Consider the following 17,964-nt stretch of genomic DNA (forward strand, 5'->3'; position numbering starts at 1 on the left):
AGGAGGAAGAAAGAGGAAAATCTGAGGAAGAATCGCAGAGAGAAAGATACTCTCTTGAGTCGTGATCGACTCAGGTGTGTGCGTCTGTTTCTGTGCTGGCGCTAATGGCTTTAGATGAAAAAGGTGTTGAAAAAAGCAACACACTGGATGGTTAGAAGTGGTTACAGAAGCAAGGACAACCGGAGCCTAAGTGGGTCTCAAGTTTTGAAATTACTTTAAAGAATTTGGAGTTAAGAAAAGCGTTAACTTTGACGTTCCTCCTTGAGGAAATTTTACAAATATTTTCATATTTCTTGGATTATTTTCCTTTTTGGAGGTTAACTTTGGAGTCATAAAGATTCAAAACATTTTATCCAATATTTGAGATTTATCAACTTTTACACACATTTTTCTCTTACTATTACTACGTCTTGTTTTCAATTACTGTTTTATACCACATGCTCCTGCTGTGTGAAGCCGAACATATTTGTTTAAGTGCTTTCTGGCTTTGCTCCACAGTCCAAAAACATGCTTTTCAGGTTGATAAGTTACTTTGAATGGCCCCAAATCTTACCCTTTACCTGATGATGGAAAGGTGACCTGTCCAGGGTAAAACCTGCCTCAGAGACTGGCTCCAGACTCCAACTGCCCCAAGCCTGTGTAAGAGGGAAGAAGATTCATCTGTAACAATTTCTGTTGCATCCGCAATTTTCAGTTTCAGTGCAACTGTGTAGCTCTAATCATTTGAGAGTTTCTTCCCCTGCTACCTACCAGTATACTGAGCTCAGCTTAGTAGTTTACTGTTGTCTCACCTCAATGCTCTACAAAGCTGAGATCATCATAGCCTGTATTTATGTTTTAAGGAGCAGCAGTGGCTCCATTGGTTGAGATTTGGCTTAGAAAGCAGAGGGTTGCTAGTTCAAGTCCTGGCAAGGACCAAAATATTAGAAGTTGGGCTGCTAACTGGAGAGCTGTCAGCATGGTTTCCTGGCTTTTCCTGTTTCTGTGTGTAAAAGTGGTGTTTGTGCATATGTGCGTATTCACAGCATGAGTCATTCAGAGTGAAAAACTGAATTGCTCCTAAGGAAATTTATAAAGTTTATCTTCTACTTTTTTTTTTGTTTATTTAGTAAAAATAGTTTTTCTAGACTTTACACTCTACTGACAAATCCAGAAAAAAATTCTTTTAATATATGAAAGACAAAAAAGATGCCAGAAATTCTTTACAAAAATAGGCTAGTGGGGCAAGAAAAATTTGCTCATTGAGTTTCTTGTCATGGACTGTAAAAAAAATTAATTGGACATCATCTTGCTCAGCTTAAAGTGAAGTCGCCACAAAAAGTGCTCCCCCTGGTGGCTGGCTGCAGTAAAGGTAAAAAAAAAATCTATCTCCCCAGTCATTCTCAGGCTGCAACCCCTGGTCCAAGAATATGAGACAATGTGGAAGTTCTAAAACCTGCTGTTTCTCAAGTGTCCATTTGAGGCTGGCTCCAGAAGTACAAGAAGTCACATACACACCAAGCCAAAAAAGGCGTTTCACAACAGAAATTAACCTATTTAAAGCCTGGTCAAAAAAACCTCTCCAGTCTGAATCACTAATTTCACTATCTGCACACACTGTACGTGGGGTAAAAAAAATTTCTAACTCAGCAGTTTAGAGGATATCAAGATTGCAAGCTCACCCAATCAGAGGTACAGCTCACCTGACTGACAGGCGCCCTGTGGCCGTACTTGTAGGCTCTGTTGCTCCCAGTATGGCCTCAGCAGTCGAATTTGCTACAAAATCTGTTTCAGAAACAGACGGGTGACGTTGGGGAGACTACGTCCATTAATAATACAGTCTATGCTCATTGGGCTGTGGTCAAATCTTTTTTTTTTTTTTTTGGGGGGGGGGGGGGGGGGCTTTTAAGCCTTTAATTGGATAGAGGAGGACAGTGGATAAATTAAGAAACAAGTTGAGAGTGGGGAATGACATGCAGGAAAGAGGCCGCAGGCTGGATTCAAACCTGGGACACCCCCAGGAGGGCGAACGTCACGGAGCCCGACCTAGACCACCAGGCCAACTGTGCTCCAACCACAGTCAAACTTTAGAAATTAATTATAATTGTATTAATATACAACGTAAAATGTTTCTCACATCTGATTGTTGTAGTGATTTGAAGATATTATTTGGCTGCCTTGTATTCAAGTTTTTTTTTTTCTGAAAAGTTTCGTTTTCATTAGTTATTAGAGGTTAAAAACAAGGTTTTACGTCATGTTTAGCAATGATTGACAAGTGCTGTTCTTGTGTATGTTTTTAGGGATTGTAAAATATGTTGAGAGGGATAACCAAGAAGAGATTAGACTCTTGAAAGAAAAAAAAGTATTACTTTTGTCACCCAGCTCCACTCAGCTTCTCTCTGAGTCCCTCATAGCCTCTACTGTGCACCGCCGACGGGGGTGTTTTGGCTTCAAAACTGTTCAGTGGTGAAAGGCGGAGCCACGCTGTCGACTATATACAGCCTATGGTCATGACTTGTTAAGTAATGACTTATCCACCTAAATTTCAAGCACACTACAAGAACAAACAAATCTGTGAGAGTGGGTGTACAGGGTGATGTATAGAGTTGTGGATTAAAGAACTACAGCAGGCTCTCTCTCACACATACACCCACTACACACACACACACACACACACACTTGTACACAAACAGCTGACAGAAGCTAGCTGTGACCCATATGGGGGTTAAAGACTTGTGCCACTGTTGAACAGCTCACCTCATGTGCACACACACAAACTCTCAACAGCTTTGAGTCTTGATGTAGGAGACAGGTGTGTGTGTGAGAGAGAGAGAGTCTGTGTGTGTGTGCGGCTGCCACAGTTGTGAGAGGGTCTTATTTTAATCCTGCCGCGCTGAACCATTCACACATGTTCGCGCTGGATCCTAAATTGAATTTTCAAATACTTTACAGTACAATGATTCAAAACAACTTTACAAAGCATTTCAATTAAACCTTGTTTAAGAACTCAAAGATTTCCTTTTATGAAGGTGAAATTTGTTTTTATTAAGTTAACAAAAGCCACAGAAACATAATCTTTGAACAATAAGTGTTTTATTGGACAACATGTCATTCTCCTTTCTAAACATCCAAGACTTAGACCTTCAAGTTTTCTCATCTTTGGTCAGCCATTGTGCAGGTAGCTCTTACAATAAGAGGGGAAATTGTAGTGCTGGTTATTGTACAACACCCACACCAAAAAGCAAACACAACTCTCACATGAAAACATTTGATTCCATGAAACGAGTACAGAAAGACAAACTGGATGAACTGGACTTCAAAATGTGTGACAGGCACACACACAGAAACACACACACACACACAGAGCTCTGTCCTTGGTGGGGTATTAGCAGGCGAGCAGTAAATGGAGGGTCAGGTTCAGGTCTTCCTCATCAAGAGTCCAAACAAAAACCTCCTCTCTCCTCCAGCCAGGAGGAGCAGCAAGCAGCAGAGGATGAAATCTGTTGTATACACCTGCACCAGCTCAACAGCATGTTTATGTTTGCAGATGTAAATATACTTTTGACAGAAGGAAAAAAAAACAGATTTACTGCAATCAAATTAAACTAAGCTTTCTAATAATTGACATTTTTCATTTTCTTTGATCTGAAGATTGAATATTTTCATTAATTTTCCCACAATTAAGTTTCTTTTAAGACCCTCTCAGCAGTAAGGATGAAACTGCGAGGCCTGAATTGAGTTAGCAGGTAACTGTAGCTTCTAAGGAGGTGGTATTAAACTTTTGCCAAAAAAAACAAACATACATTAGACTTTTATTAGATTTTAAATGACAATACCCAATTAGGTCAAAGTTTAAAATTGTGAGGTAAACGCATGTTGGAGTAATCCCAGGATAAGACTTCAGGCTGCTCCTAAAGGTTTGTCCAAAAGTACTATGAGAATTTAGCAAGATCAATGCGACATTTGCCCAACTTGTGACATCACTAGTTTTGTTTAGGAATTTTTTTTTTAAAAAGGATAAATTTGTCATATTAAAAAAAGAAACACAGCTTTTCCAGGCTCCATCAGCAGCATCACATTGTTTTTTCCCTTCACTTAAAAAATAGAAGCCCAAGAATAGAAATGTGTTTCCTTTTTATCAACTTTTCACATTTATCTATCGATTATTTCAGCCACTGTCTTCATGTGCTGCTGATACATTCTGTCATTCAGAACTGGAAACCTGTGCTACTTCCCCATAAATCTGACAGCCCTTGTTTAATTACCCCTGCCCCATGCTACTCTCAACTGTCTCTTGCCAGATTTATCTCCTATCCTTTTTAATAAGTTCATGGGAGCCAAAACATTTGTTAATAATAATAATGATAAATTGTAGCTCTACATCAAGCTCATTTTTTTGAGTACTGTCAAATTCAAAGAAAGTATTTTTCTCTTTAGTTTTGTACAGAAGTGAAACTGTACTCTGTTCCTTTGTGTAGACATAACACAAGGATCAGCCACACATTCCAGTATGACCATCGTGTGTGTGTGCGTGTGTAAGTCCCATGAAAGACAAAGTCAGTTCCCAACCCATGTTTAAGTCGCTGATTGCAAGTCGAAGAGGTTAATCAGTGTGTTTGGGTTAGATTTGCTAATACACACTCCATAAATCATTCTTACTTTTCAACCAGTCAGTTTACTTTTTATTCTGTTCTTACAATGCACGTCACTTATGTTGTTATATTTCCCCATTTATGGCAGATTGCATCAGTTTTAGGTGCATTAACTCCACCCAGTGTGTTCAGTAACAAGTAAAACTACAAGTTTAAAGGTGAGAAACACTAAAGGTATGGTCTGCAGGTAATTTCATTACTTGTTAGTAAACACAAAGCCAAACTGGGCTCCTCCACCTTGGCTCAGTGCCAGCTGCAGCCCACACCCACTCCACTGCCTCTTAACAAAGCTACATGAACACACTCACTAGCCCTGTGCACCAGACTTAGCATCTAACACAAGCTAACCGCGGGTATTTGACACATACCTGGCAAGCAGAAAGCTAACTCGCGTCGCGAAAGTGGAGCAAAGCTTCACCTTCGTTTAGTAAAAAGATTTATCTGTTTGGCGTTTCATTTCACTGTGGATGTGTTTTTCTTTCTCAGAGCTACGTCCGCTATTGTAGCTGCTCAGAGTAGCTTCTTCCACTTGCTAATCAACACGCAAAGTCACTTGGCTGATGTAACTCGGCCCAGAAACGTCCGAGCACAACCAAAACATCAACATACAGGCTGTGGAGCTGGTTTGAGGCAGACACAGACACTGACACACATGTTTAGAGGCCTATAGGAGACAATTGAGTAGAGTTATTCCTTTAAAAATCAACTTTTTTGTTTCATAAGAAAACCCTTCAGACTCTACCTTCAACAATGTGGCGAAAGGCATTACACATGTCAGGGCGCTGTTCACTTAAAAGTAATAAAGTCCTTAACTTTCATTAACTTTGTTGATGCTACAGTAGCAGTTTTGCTATTAGCTTAATCTATGCTTCCCTAAATCAAAAAAACTAATGGAGCTTTCGACAAAACATATCGAATCAATACCATACGGATTGCTGGCAGGGTGATATAAAGAGATTTTAGAAAATCTACACAGCCGAATACAAACTGTTCATTGCTGAATGTAATGGCGCAATAAAAGCCTTTACACAGGAAGTAATTTAAACCTTTGTTTGTCAGAAGGCCTCCCACAAACAGACTGTCACATAAACCTCTGATAGTTGTGCTACAGACTTGATGGAAAGTATAATATATGAAGGATATGCAACATTCAACAAAACATTTTTTTATTTATTAAAAGTAGAAATGCGGTGTTGGATTCTCGATATTTTTCTACGCAGCTGCATGAAAAAAAAAAATCTTTATTGCAAAGGCCTCATGAGTTATTTTTAATCAGTCTTGATTGGCTGAGACTGGCCCTAAAATCAACTACAGACGCAGAATATTCTTTAGACTGTTTGTTCCTCTGTAATGAAATAATTTCCCATGAACAGCAGGTTTTTTCAGTGTCCTTCACTCAAATCCATCAAATGTCAGCAGATACAGGGAACTCCTGATTGAAAATTCCTTATTGAACCTTGGCGCTTCCTGGTCCATAATACGCACAGATCGATGTTTGAATAGTGCCTGTGAAATGAGCTGAGCAGCACTTCAATGGGAGATATTTTGGGTTTTAATAGCTTCTCTGCTCCACTTGTGGTGGGGAACAGGTGCTCTGGTTGTTGGAGGGGTCAGCCAAAAGGACAGCCAGAGCTGGAATGACAAAAAACTCAGTGGATTATACAAGGAGAGAAAACTCAGTAATCACATAATGGTTTTATGAATCTGCATACGTTCTTTTTTATGCTTTTAAGCTTCTTTCACAGCAAGTGTTAACAGAATATTCATGCTAGATCACCGTGTAAAAAAACAGATTATCACTGAAACTATAGCATATATTTTAAGCGCTCTCTTGGTATTTTCCAAACTCAAAGAAACACAGTTAATCTCTCAGTTTGTACTTTGTACACTGGTGGTAAGTGTGGGGTAAAGTTGACCTCTGACCTCTGTTAATAGCACCAAACTCCATGCAAACTATTTGACCCTTGACCTCCAGAATTTGGGAGGCCACTGAGGAATTGTGGGACTTCATAGCATTACATTCCTCTCATTGGTCGCTTTGATATGTTTACTCATTCAATTAGCAGCAAGTGCCAGTTGTTACATTCTGAACGGTGGCTTCAAACACGGAGCAGAACGGAAAGAAGATGATCTAACTGTGCTCATCAAGGGGCTGTGTTTCGAATCAGCAACAACATTTCAGAACAAAAAACATGAAGTGTTTTAAACTGCTTTAATTTCTAATCATTTTCTTCAACTTCTCACTGTGCAACAATTACATCTCCACAACTGTAGTATATTTTTCTATTTCCAAAAGAAATGGTCTTGATGTAATAAACATAACTTAAAGAGCAATTGAAGAATTTCACTTTGCAGTACGCTTGATCTTCTGTATAATATATGACATCAGTTATTTAATATTTGTCATCTCACATAAAATATACACATTACCTGCTGCAAAATAAACACCTTATTTTGGATATGCAAAACATACCAAGCATTATGCTACACATTATCTACTGAAATTCATACATTGAGAAAGCTGTATTTATTATCTACAGTTCAATACGCAAAAATCTCTTGGAAAAACACATCAATTGAGCAATAGCTATGCATTAGATAGCTGTGAGTTATGTTGCAGCATGAATTATGCAGCATCCACTATCAACAGTGCATAGTTGCATTGTCTGTTTTTAAAAAAAAATTCACTATCTCGCACCAAATAACCAAATTGAATATGCAATATACAAAAAAAGCTGTGCATTACACTAATACATTTATTATTGACCTTAGATAAGCATTATCTGTTGTCAGCAAATAAATAAATAAATAAATACAAAGATAAAACCATCAATTGTGACAAAATAATCAAATCCAGTATTCAATTTACAATACTAGCTTTGCATTGAGAGCTATTTTAATATCTTCTGTACTGTACATTTTATGTATCAACAGAGCATTTTTATTATTTTTGTGCATTAAGTATTAATTGTTCTTAAAAAATAAAATAAAATAAAACAAAACTACAAAAAATTAAAAAAAGAACATATTAAACACATTAAATTTGCAGTATATATAAGTATAAAGTGCCTTGTGCTTTACCTCCCATGTAATTGTGTTAATTTTGCTGAAAATACATTTTCTTCTCCACAATAAGCATTACCTTCTCTGCAGGGCTCTGTTTAACAGTATTTGTTTACAACCACACAAAATTAACTCTACAATGCTACGCTTTTTTGTGCAGTTTGCACAATATATCATTTTCATTTTTTTAATATTTATTCTTTATTTTATATCTTTTGTGCAAAATACAATATTAACCATGCATTATGCATTAACTTCAGTGTACTATATTACAATATCTACAATATACATAACACTATATATACCAATTCACATTATTTACTGTATGTTATTCATAAAGAGCATTGTTGTGAGGTATCATATACATTGCTTTCAGTGCAGTTTGTAAGATCTACCCTAGAATGTATGTATTGACTATGTTATTGACATTGTTTACCATGTTTGTCTAGGAAATATTTTTCCTTGTATGTCTTATCTGTTCCTGTTGGAAAGAATAATTTTCAGCTGCTGAATTTTGTGAAGACAAAAAAAGCCAGGCAAAATTAATTTGTGAAAACGTGTTTTTAAGATTCAAGAATTAGAAAATAAAACGTGAAGGACAATGATGGACATTATGAGGTAATTGGGGTGAAGGGGGAGGAGATCTGGCCTCTGATTGGCTGGAGAGAAGCGTCAGCGTTAGGTGTGTGTGAGTGAGGAGGAGGAGGAGGAGGAGGAGGAGGGTGCAGGGGGATCCCTTCAGTGCGTCCGGCTGCAGTCCTGTGCGTAAAGCGCTGCAGAAACACTTTGCTCTGTCCGTTTGAGTCCATCACAGCCTGGATTAGTGTTTCCTCTCCGTGTCCTCACACACTCGGCGCGCGCTCTAAATGAAGCTTGGTTCTTCTTCGTGACTTTCTTCGCCATGAGCTGCCTGGATGTGATGTACCAAGTGTTTGGTCCTCAGCCTTATTTCAGCTCCTACAGTCCCTATCACCACCAGGTACGGTCCTAATACTCTCTACAAACTGTTTTTAGAGACTCAGACAGTATTTTTAGAGCGGGGTGTTTTTTCTTAGGCACAGAAAACTTCTATATAGATTTAAAGTTCGTTTGACAGGCAGTTAAAGTTAGCTTAATGTTAACACAGCAGCTAAAGCAGCAGTTATCTTTGCTAATGTATCTGTATAAAGTCGTTAACGTCACAAGTAACCATTTCTTTATTAGTGAAATTATTTTTATACGACTATAAAACACCAGAAAGCATTAAACGAACTTTTGTATTGCACTGCTTGTCGGAAAATAGCCGCATAAACCGGACAAAACTTTTCGAGTTTCTACACAAATGGCTCATTACTTTTCTTTAGACTCAACACAGTCCGCAAAAACTCCGAGAAAAAGTTTAAAGGTCGTTTAATTAGTTGTTTTTTTAAAGAGACAAATATATTGCTCAAAACTTACAAATATTAATTAAATGAACCATTTTATTTTTTATTATTTTTATATTTTTAAGATCATGACTCTATTGTTTTGCTTATTACAACTTAAAAAAGAGGGTCACAAAAAAACTTTAGACACCTTTGTCCACTTTATTTCATTATCACGGTTTTAAAGGAGAAAGACACTTTATTTAGATTAAGAAATATATTTTAATTCACTATTTTTTAATCTGAAAACCTGTTCGTCAGATTTGTCAGATTATGAAAGGCTAACACTGGCTTGTGTTGCTTTTACTTAAAACAGGGGTTTCATGAGATCCTTCAGACCTGTTAAGTGTCTTTTTTTCACTCTCTTAAAACCTCTCGGTCAACATCCAAGAATATTTCACATAGTGCCAAAACTCACTTTGTGTGCCACATAAAATGACCCTGGATCAGTTACAAGCTGCCTTCGCTATCCTGATCACAGCAGTGTATAATTAAAAGTGTTGTCAGTGTTTAAAAAAATAATCTGCAGTTTTATTTTTTTGTAGTTTATCTAAGAAATCAGACAGAAAATTAAAATTTCAATCAAACTTTTTTTTATTGTTATTGTTTTTAAGCTGTTTGTCTGTCTTAAGCCTATTTTTTGAAAACAGACTTGCACTTTTTTCAGTTATACAATAATTAAGTTAAAAGGCAATGCAATACATTGATAAGTGTGAAGTTTTTCAGATCTTTTTATATCAAAGTTGTGAAGTAAAAACGTATTTACTGGAAATAACCTCATAAGTTTCCAGCTGTAACATAAGTCACAATATAAGATTTATTATTAGGTCTAATTGATGATTACGTGTGACACTCTTAATTATGCCCCCCTATCCTCTGCAGAAACTGGCGTTGTACTCTAAAATGCAAGACCCCCAGGACAGCGGCAGCCGGCTCGGCCCCTCGGGTCCTCCGGCGATCAAAGAGGAGGACAAGGAGCTGCCGCCGGGGGCTGAGTACCTGAGCTCCCGCTGCGTACTCTTCACCTACTTCCAGGGAGACATCAGCGCTGTGGTTGACGAGCACTTCAGCCGTGCCCTCAGCCACACGACCGCGTACCCCCCCTCCACCAGCCATAAGGCCATAAGAGGTGTGTGTTTGAGTTTCTGTGTGTGTGTGTGTGTGTGTGAGTGTTGTCCCTTAGTTCATGTCTGAATGGAAACAGCGTCAAGACACAGTGACTTCATTTCTAATGTGAAGGAAAAAGTTGCCAGGGTACTTTTTCAGTGTCATCAGCTGTAGCGCTGTCTTTAGATCTGTTTCCCCTTGATCTGCACTTTCTTAGACTTGGACTGTAAGGAAAGTCAATTACAGGGTGTTTTTTTTTAAACTTTATTTAGTTGTCCAAAGTTTTTTCAACACTTGTTTGGAAACTGTCTTCAAAAAGTTTCAACAAAAGGTCTCTTAAGCAGACATTATTTTGAATGACTTACTGATTTTTTTTTCACCTACTTGACTTAAACTTACAGAAGCCAAGTGTCTCTAGTATTGTTTGCAGCTTAATTATTTCTTTATTCTTAAAAATTAAGCTTGCTTTCTTTTTGTGAAGAGGAATTTTATTTGGGGTTTTAAAAAAAACAGGACATATTCTTGAGGTTTGGTCTCAGCCTAAAGGAAACAACTTAAGTTTTCTCCGTTAAAACGTTAAAAATAAATAACATAGGAAGAAAGAAAGCAGTTGGTGTGATCATTTTACATGTTAGTGACTTAAAGGCAGATGGAAGTGTTTATCAGTAGATGTTCAATCCAAGCATCACCTTCTGTTTCTGACAGCTTGTTCTTGATGCTATAGTTTTCTTATCTGTCTTATTAGTGCAACAAACAAATATTTAACTTCCTTGTGATTTTTGTCAAAAGCACTTTAACTTGTTTCGTTAATACAATTTTACAACAAATTGAGAAAGTGGCAAACATAAAACCGGCCCCTTTGTCTCATCCTCTCTTGGAGCGTCACTGATTCTGCATTTTTATTTCTATTTTTGCATGTTTGAAATGAAGCAAAAAACTGAACTACATTGAAAACTCTTTTGTGCCGATCACGATCAAAATTTTAAACATGGTTTCTTGAGGCCGTGTGGCTTGTGTAACAACATTACTATCGTCTTTTTTCTGGATTTTTTCTTCTGTGATTTGTATGAAATGCAACGTGTTTGCTATAGTTTTTTTGGGTTTGTTTCTACAGCTGAATGAACTTTTGGAGGTTTAAAATTTCCTTTTAATCATTTATTTTTGGTACTTAAGTGAAATTGTTTGTGTGTATACAGAAACCAAAAACAATACAGCATCAATAATGTTGCTTAAAGGAATAAGTACTTCTTTAACGTCCCAAACCTTAGAGGAATAGAAAAGCCTGAGCATGTTTGGAAACAGCTTTTTATTTATCTTTTGATGGAATATTTTCTACTAAATCTTTGGAAATTTTGAAGAAGTTGTGTCATCAGTCCGAAAAACACTGTTTTTTTTTCTCAGCTGAACACATTAACCTCCTGCTCATGATAACCAGAAAGCAGTGAGTGTGAGTAAGTCACAAAAAATACTTTTCCTATTTATCAGATTTTATTTCACCATCAAGAAATTCTTTCATTTAGGGTTAAATTAAAAGATTATTATGGATTTCTTAAATTATATCACAGTTTAAAGTGTTTTCCATAATGTTTTTCCTGTTTCACTGTCATCATCACATTTCCAAACTCAATCAAGGGGCGAGTGAGTTTTTTTGGCTTTATATCTGTAAAGGCTAAACAAATGCAGAGTGGTCATATAACAAACAGAGTTAGTATGTTTATTAGAATACGTATAAGGATGATTAAAACTCAGATCGTTGGGGAAATAAAGACAGATTTTTCTGTGATCTAAGGTTCTTTTTTGTAAAATGTCAGAGATCATTTCATCATTTTCCTTTTTTCATCGCACATCCAACAAATATCTACATCAAGAACTGTCTTCCAAGAAGCTGTAAAGAAGATTTGGTGCTTCTGCTTCGAAAAAGAATCAGTCATCAGAGTTGGTGTGGTTTAATTCTCTACCAGTTGACTTAAAACACCAGGATGACTGGCTTTATAAAAAACAACCACAAAAATAAAGCATTGGTAAAATTAATACACCAAAATATTTCTATTAGACTCTGGAAAATTTCTGGCCTTAAGTTTAAAAACTGTAACTCCAGCAAACCTTTTTGATTGAGTAAGTGAAGACGAGCCTGTAACGCTGTTTTGTTGCAGCGTAAATGATCCTGGAGGATAAAATAAGTCTTTGTTTTTCTGCCTCCACAGAGGGATCATTCCCCATGAGTCAGAGGAGTTTCCCTCCGTCTTTCTGGAACAGCTCCTACCAGCCGTCCGTCTCCTCCACGCTGGGCAGCGCTCTCTCCGCTCCCCACACAGAGCTCCCCTTCCACGGGGACCCGTACTCCTCCGCCTCCCTGCACAGCCACCTCCACCAGCCCAGCCCTGACGCCTGGCACCCATCACATCACCACCATCACCACCACCATCCCTACTCACTAGGGGGAGCTATAAGCACCCAGGGATCTGCATACCCACGTCCAGGTGTTCACGAGATGTACGGCACGGCGTTTGATCCACGCTACAGCTCTCTGCTGGTGCCGTCGGTGAGGCAGCATCATCGTCTGACGTCCGGCAGCTCGGTCCCTGGTCCCAGCGGCTCGCCATGTGACCTGGGAGGGAAGGGGGAGTCGGGGTCTAGTTCATCGTGGAGCGGCGCTTTCACTGGAGCTGGATCAGAGATCGGACTCAACATGGAAACAGGTACCAACACTCTTTTTAATTTTGTTCATTTTGACTTCACATTTCAGAAATCAAAGGTTTTATAAAAGGTAGCACACATGACCAAAGTTAGTGCGCAGGGGATTCAGGATGTTTTTTAACGTTAAAAAGCTCTTAGATTTACAGAAAAAGAATCTCAAGTGTACAATGTTTACTAGATTTTAATGGGGTTTGATTATCCACAGATATCTCCTCCTCTTCACAAGCAGGGCTCTTAAAACTGTCTAAGAAAAACCTCAATAATCTGGATAAAATCGCAAGAAACTACTTTAAGAAATTAATTTTTGTACGGCCACCTGCACCTAAAGATTTATCTAAAAAACTAGTTTCCAAATCAAAACAAAAGAGAAAATTTGACTGAATCATGCAAACACACAAGTTTTCGTTTTAAACATCCAAATCTGAACCAACTGACAGTACTGGTGTGTTGGTGCAGTCCGTGTTATTTGGGTATATTTCACTAAATTTCCAAGATCATAACATCGATCATTTGTCCTTGGTCTCTTCTATTCTAGTCTCTTCAGATCCTCTGAGAATAAAGGGGCATTTACAATCCTCAGTGTTTGACCAAGGCTTTGACTGACAATTCAGCTGCTTTCTATTTCATCTTTCAGTTCTCCACCACAGGCAGTGCTTAAACCAGGGTTTTGCAATGAACAAGGTCCAGAATTTTTCTTTCGCCTCTCAAGCCTGGCCTCTTTTTCGGGGGGTCTCTGATAGAAAAGTGACACTGAATTGAACAGAGTTTATCTCTGCATCTACAAGGTCTATTTGAATCAGTGTGGTGTCATGATAAAGGCAACGTTTGTGAAGGTATTACTGGAGTGTGACTTGATGAGGTTTGTTGCTGAGTTTGTCCTGTTCAGTCAGATGCCCAGTATGAGGATATTTATACATGACAAGTGCTTCGTTTTATGCCTTTTGTTGCCATTTAAAGGAACCTTAGGATTAAGGGGTTAAATTGTCATATTGAAAAATTGAAACAGGTTACCTGAAGCTCCGGTCTATGCAAGTTAATTTACAGAAAACACAACAAACCACTTCCCCCTCCGCTATTACCAATCCTTGACCAATCATCATATTTCTGGAGTCAAGTTTCAACCTGACCCTTGAGCGCGACCTAATGAGAGGCAGTGAGTCTTTTATCACTGTCCAGACCACACCGAGCTAGTTACTGTGATGACCACTGGTTTTTTTTTTTGTTGTTGCACATAATGGCTGAACAATTTTGGTAAATCTAATAACAGTTATTTTGGACCAATATTGCAATTACGATTTTGTATGCAATTTTTTTATTTATCTTTCAATGGGGGGGTTGTTTATCTTCTGCATTGTAGAATAGAATAGAATAGAACTGTATTGTCATTGTACGAAGTACAACTAAATTGAAGTCACAGCAGCAATCAAGAAAACAAAAGTAAGAAAGTGTGTAGAAAGAGCAAAAAGGGCCATAAGAAAATAGATGATGACAGCTCGTCCATCATTCTTCAGTTCAGCCAGCTTTCACCTGATTTCATTCATTAAACACAAGAAATAAATCATTCCACAGTATGACCATCGCATCAGAGGATAAATCAACATAATTGTTTCCTGAACTTTTTAACTGAAAAAGAAAAATGAACACTGTTTTTTTTCTGACCTCCAGTTGTCAGTGAGAGTAATTGACCATACAAAACAAAGTGAAGAAGGAATATGGCTCTGCCAATTACAGTCATTCTACTGTATGTAGGGATGGGTACGTATAAAAGGGATTGGTAACCGCTGCCCAGTGCCTGGCAGTCGGTATCAGTACTAAACAGTACCAAGTTTCGTTTTTTTTTGTGTTTATGTGGTAAAAATATAAATTTATTTATTATTAAAATCTCATTTTTTCAATTCAACATATTTATTTTTTAACATATAATCTTGCAATTCTGTGTTCATGTCCAGCATGAAAAATCCCTGACTCCTTTACTCCCTCACAGTCACAAGGATGCATTTAGGTACCTAAAGATGGTGCCTTTTGATTTTACATGAGTCGGTACCTGGTACTTTTGACTGAATTTGGTCATTACCTGTAAAAGTACCTGATTTGATACCCATTCTTAACTGTGTGGGTCACTGTAGCTTTTAGGTTTTTGCTGGTTTTAAGGAAGAACGAGTGCAAGTTACTATATTCCCTGCAGATCTGTGAACATGAAACTTTTTCTTGTTTTATTGCATTCTATTGCAATTTTGGTTTCAATTCAGTTAACTGTTCAGCCCTATTGCGCACTCTATCCTACCATTCTCCAGCTGTGGCTTGCCCTAAAAATCAAGCATTTTCAGTTGAAGTGCATCACTACAGATGTGAAAGCATAGTACAATGAACAGACTAGAAAATATAGTCAAATGCAAACAGTACAAGTGTGATAAGGCAAAGATAAATTCAGCTCAAGTACCAAAAAACTTTGAGCGCTGATTCACATCTAACTTCTTGCACAAGAACAACCGAGCTTAACAGAAAATAATAATAAAAAAAAACAAACAAAAAAACAACAACATAAAAACGAGTTCATGAGGAAGTTTTCGATTAACTTTCAGGTGAAGACCTCATTTTTGTCTTTTCATAACTTTTAACAAAACAGTTTTCTGGACTGATCAGGTGAATGCGGCTCATATTAAGTTTAAAGAGACATTTTTCACTGCAAATAAGACATTATTTTAACTGAAAATAAGACAAAAAACTTGGTAAGATTACAGTTTTTTGCAGTGTGGCAGCATGGTTAAATAAGCCGAAAATACAGTACAAGTGTGATAATGTAAAGATTGATTCAGCTCAAGTACCAAAAACTTAGAGCGCTGATTCACATCAAACTTCTTGCACTAAAGCAACTGAGTTTAACTGAAAAAAAAATAAATAGAAATGAGTTCATGAGGAAGTTTTTAGGTATGAAACTTGACAAATCAGGAGCAACAGAACGACCCAAATCACAGACTGGAACGTACCAAGTGTTCATCTCCTGTGTGGGCTGATTTGGCCGTCATTTTGTTGTAGCTAAAATTGCACCTGCTTAAAAAATTCAAAGGCATTTAGAAACCTTCAGTTTTCTGCATTAACCTGACCTTCTAACGTTAGGTTTAAAGGAACAACATATGGTCTCTTCCTCATGTTTTTATCACTGTTGGATGAAGCTCAGCTGCCGTTTAGATTTCAAATATCTTTTCTTTCATTTAAGTAGGTGTTTTTTGGTGGAAAAATGACAACGAAAATAAGAGAAGTGAAGAGAAGGATTATTCCAATGTTATGTGTTCATTTTTCCCTCTACTTAATAATAATATGAAAATATTGATATTTTTTCAAGGGTGTATAAACCGAGGAGAGGTGAACACTGGAAAGCGATGAAGGTTGGATTATTAGTGCAAGGACAGTTAGGCAAGAGTTTCAAACTTCTTTCACCAAGTGTTTTATGTGCATCCAACTTTTATCAGTGAAAACCGATAAAAGTGTGTGCTGTAAAGAAATATTACATCCTAAAACCTCGAGATAAAGTTGTCTGTCTGCCTCACACCAGCTAACAACAAGAGGTTTAACCAACAAGCCGTCATTCAGCTCCTTAACCCGAGCTGTCAACCTGCTTTCTGCTTCTGTCCACCTTTCATCCCTTCTCTGCCTCGAGCCATCCCTCCTGCTTTTATCAACAAGACGTTTGCGCCTCTTTTTCTAATCTCCCTTTTCTTGCTTTCCCTTCCTCCTTCACCTTTTCTTTTCTTCCTTTCTTTGCTCTTCTCTCAGGTCTGCAAGCACAGGATAAGAGCAAGGATTTGTATTGGTTTTAGTGTCCCTCCTCTTCACTTCTACTTCAGCTGTCGCCTCTTTCCTGCACTCCTGCTCTACTCTTTCTGCTCTGCCGCTGTCGTGGGATGACTGACAGAGAAACTGACTTTTACTCAGACGGCAGTTTTGTGCTGTAACGTCTTCTGGTCTACTTGCAGCTCGGTGTTACGGCGGACTGTGCAGCAGCAGCAGCACAGCCTTGCTGAGCTGAAAGCCGACAGCGCGGATACACGGCGAGCGTGGAAACAAAAGTGAACTCTCAGAGACGAAGGAGAGAAACTGATCTTGACGGACGTGGACAAAGACGAGACTCTTTGTGCTTCTGTAACAGGCAGGGACAACATTCCTTAAGTTGAAAAAGTCTGGGGACAGACGGACAGAGACACGTGTTGTCGAGCGCCAAAGACAAGCGCTTTGAGGACTTGGCAGGAGTTGCTTCACTGGGACAACTGGGAGAAAGACACTGGGAGTGTTATGGCTGGAGGGAGGGCTGTGCTGCACAGCAAGAATCTGGCGGACTATGAAAAGCAGGAGTCCAAATACTTGGGTTTACATGGAGTATTGGTACACTGTCATCTGTCTGTATCAATGTTAATGTTCTATGGCACATTAAAGGTTAAATTAAACTGTTTCCCATGGTTTTTAAAAGAGATTACACAGGCAAATCAACAAACAATATCAAGATATTTCCTGATTGGGTAGAAAATAGAAGCTAAAGCATTTTGGGAGGTCAATAATGCCAGTTGTATATTTTCCGTTGGTTGCTTTGTCCAACAGTCCAGATAACAAAACGATGAATTCTGAAAAATCAAGACAAGTTGCAGGCCGGACTTCACTGTGCCATAACATTTGTAAAAAGAAGAGGCTTAAAAAAATCTTCATGACTGTGTCAATAAAACAAACATCAACTTTACACCATTACTGTCTAAGCCTGAGAGCGGAGGAGGGGGAGGGAAGGAGGAGTCCTCTGATGAATGGGGAGAATGACGGCTATTTGAAGCCACTTGACTCCTTCTCTCCCTGCTCCCATGCAGCTGTCAACGACAACTGCTCCTCAACTCAGTGAACACACCCTTACAAGCCCACACACACACACACACATGTATGTTTATATTACTTAGAGAGGACCATTATCTTTTTATTCCTTTGTGAGGGCATCACTGTAAACACACTGCAAAAACTGAAATGTCATCAAAAGATTTTATCTTATTCTCAGTAAAAATGTCTTTCAAGACTTTCTTTGTCTT

At 38.2% G+C, this 17,964-nt stretch overlaps 1 protein-coding gene across 2 annotated transcripts; it reads left to right on the forward strand.

Moving 5' to 3' along the window:
- The first annotated feature begins 8,436 nt into the window (after window positions 1-8,436).
- vgll2a (vestigial-like family member 2a) lies at window positions 8,437-17,371 on the forward strand. Of its 2 annotated transcripts, none has more exons than XM_074685367.1 (4): window positions 8,437-8,673; window positions 9,980-10,226; window positions 12,409-12,903; window positions 16,676-17,371. In XM_074685367.1, exons 1-4 carry the CDS (start codon window positions 8,596-8,598, stop codon window positions 16,717-16,719), a joined length of 864 nt encoding a protein of 287 aa, XP_074541468.1. In that variant the 5' UTR covers window positions 8,437-8,595; the 3' UTR covers window positions 16,720-17,371. The 2 variants fall into 2 exon arrangements, with proteins under 2 accessions (XP_074541468.1, XP_074541467.1); XM_074685366.1 differs by having other exon boundaries at window positions 16,876-17,371.
- The last annotated feature ends 593 nt before the right edge of the window (window positions 17,372-17,964 follow it).

This window comes from Halichoeres trimaculatus, unplaced genomic scaffold (genome assembly GCF_033239565.1).
Source record: "Halichoeres trimaculatus isolate MK-OKI-2021-1 unplaced genomic scaffold, fHalTri1.1 fHalTri1_scaffold_13, whole genome shotgun sequence".
Classification (NCBI taxonomy): Eukaryota; Metazoa; Chordata; class Actinopteri; order Labriformes; family Labridae; genus Halichoeres; species Halichoeres trimaculatus.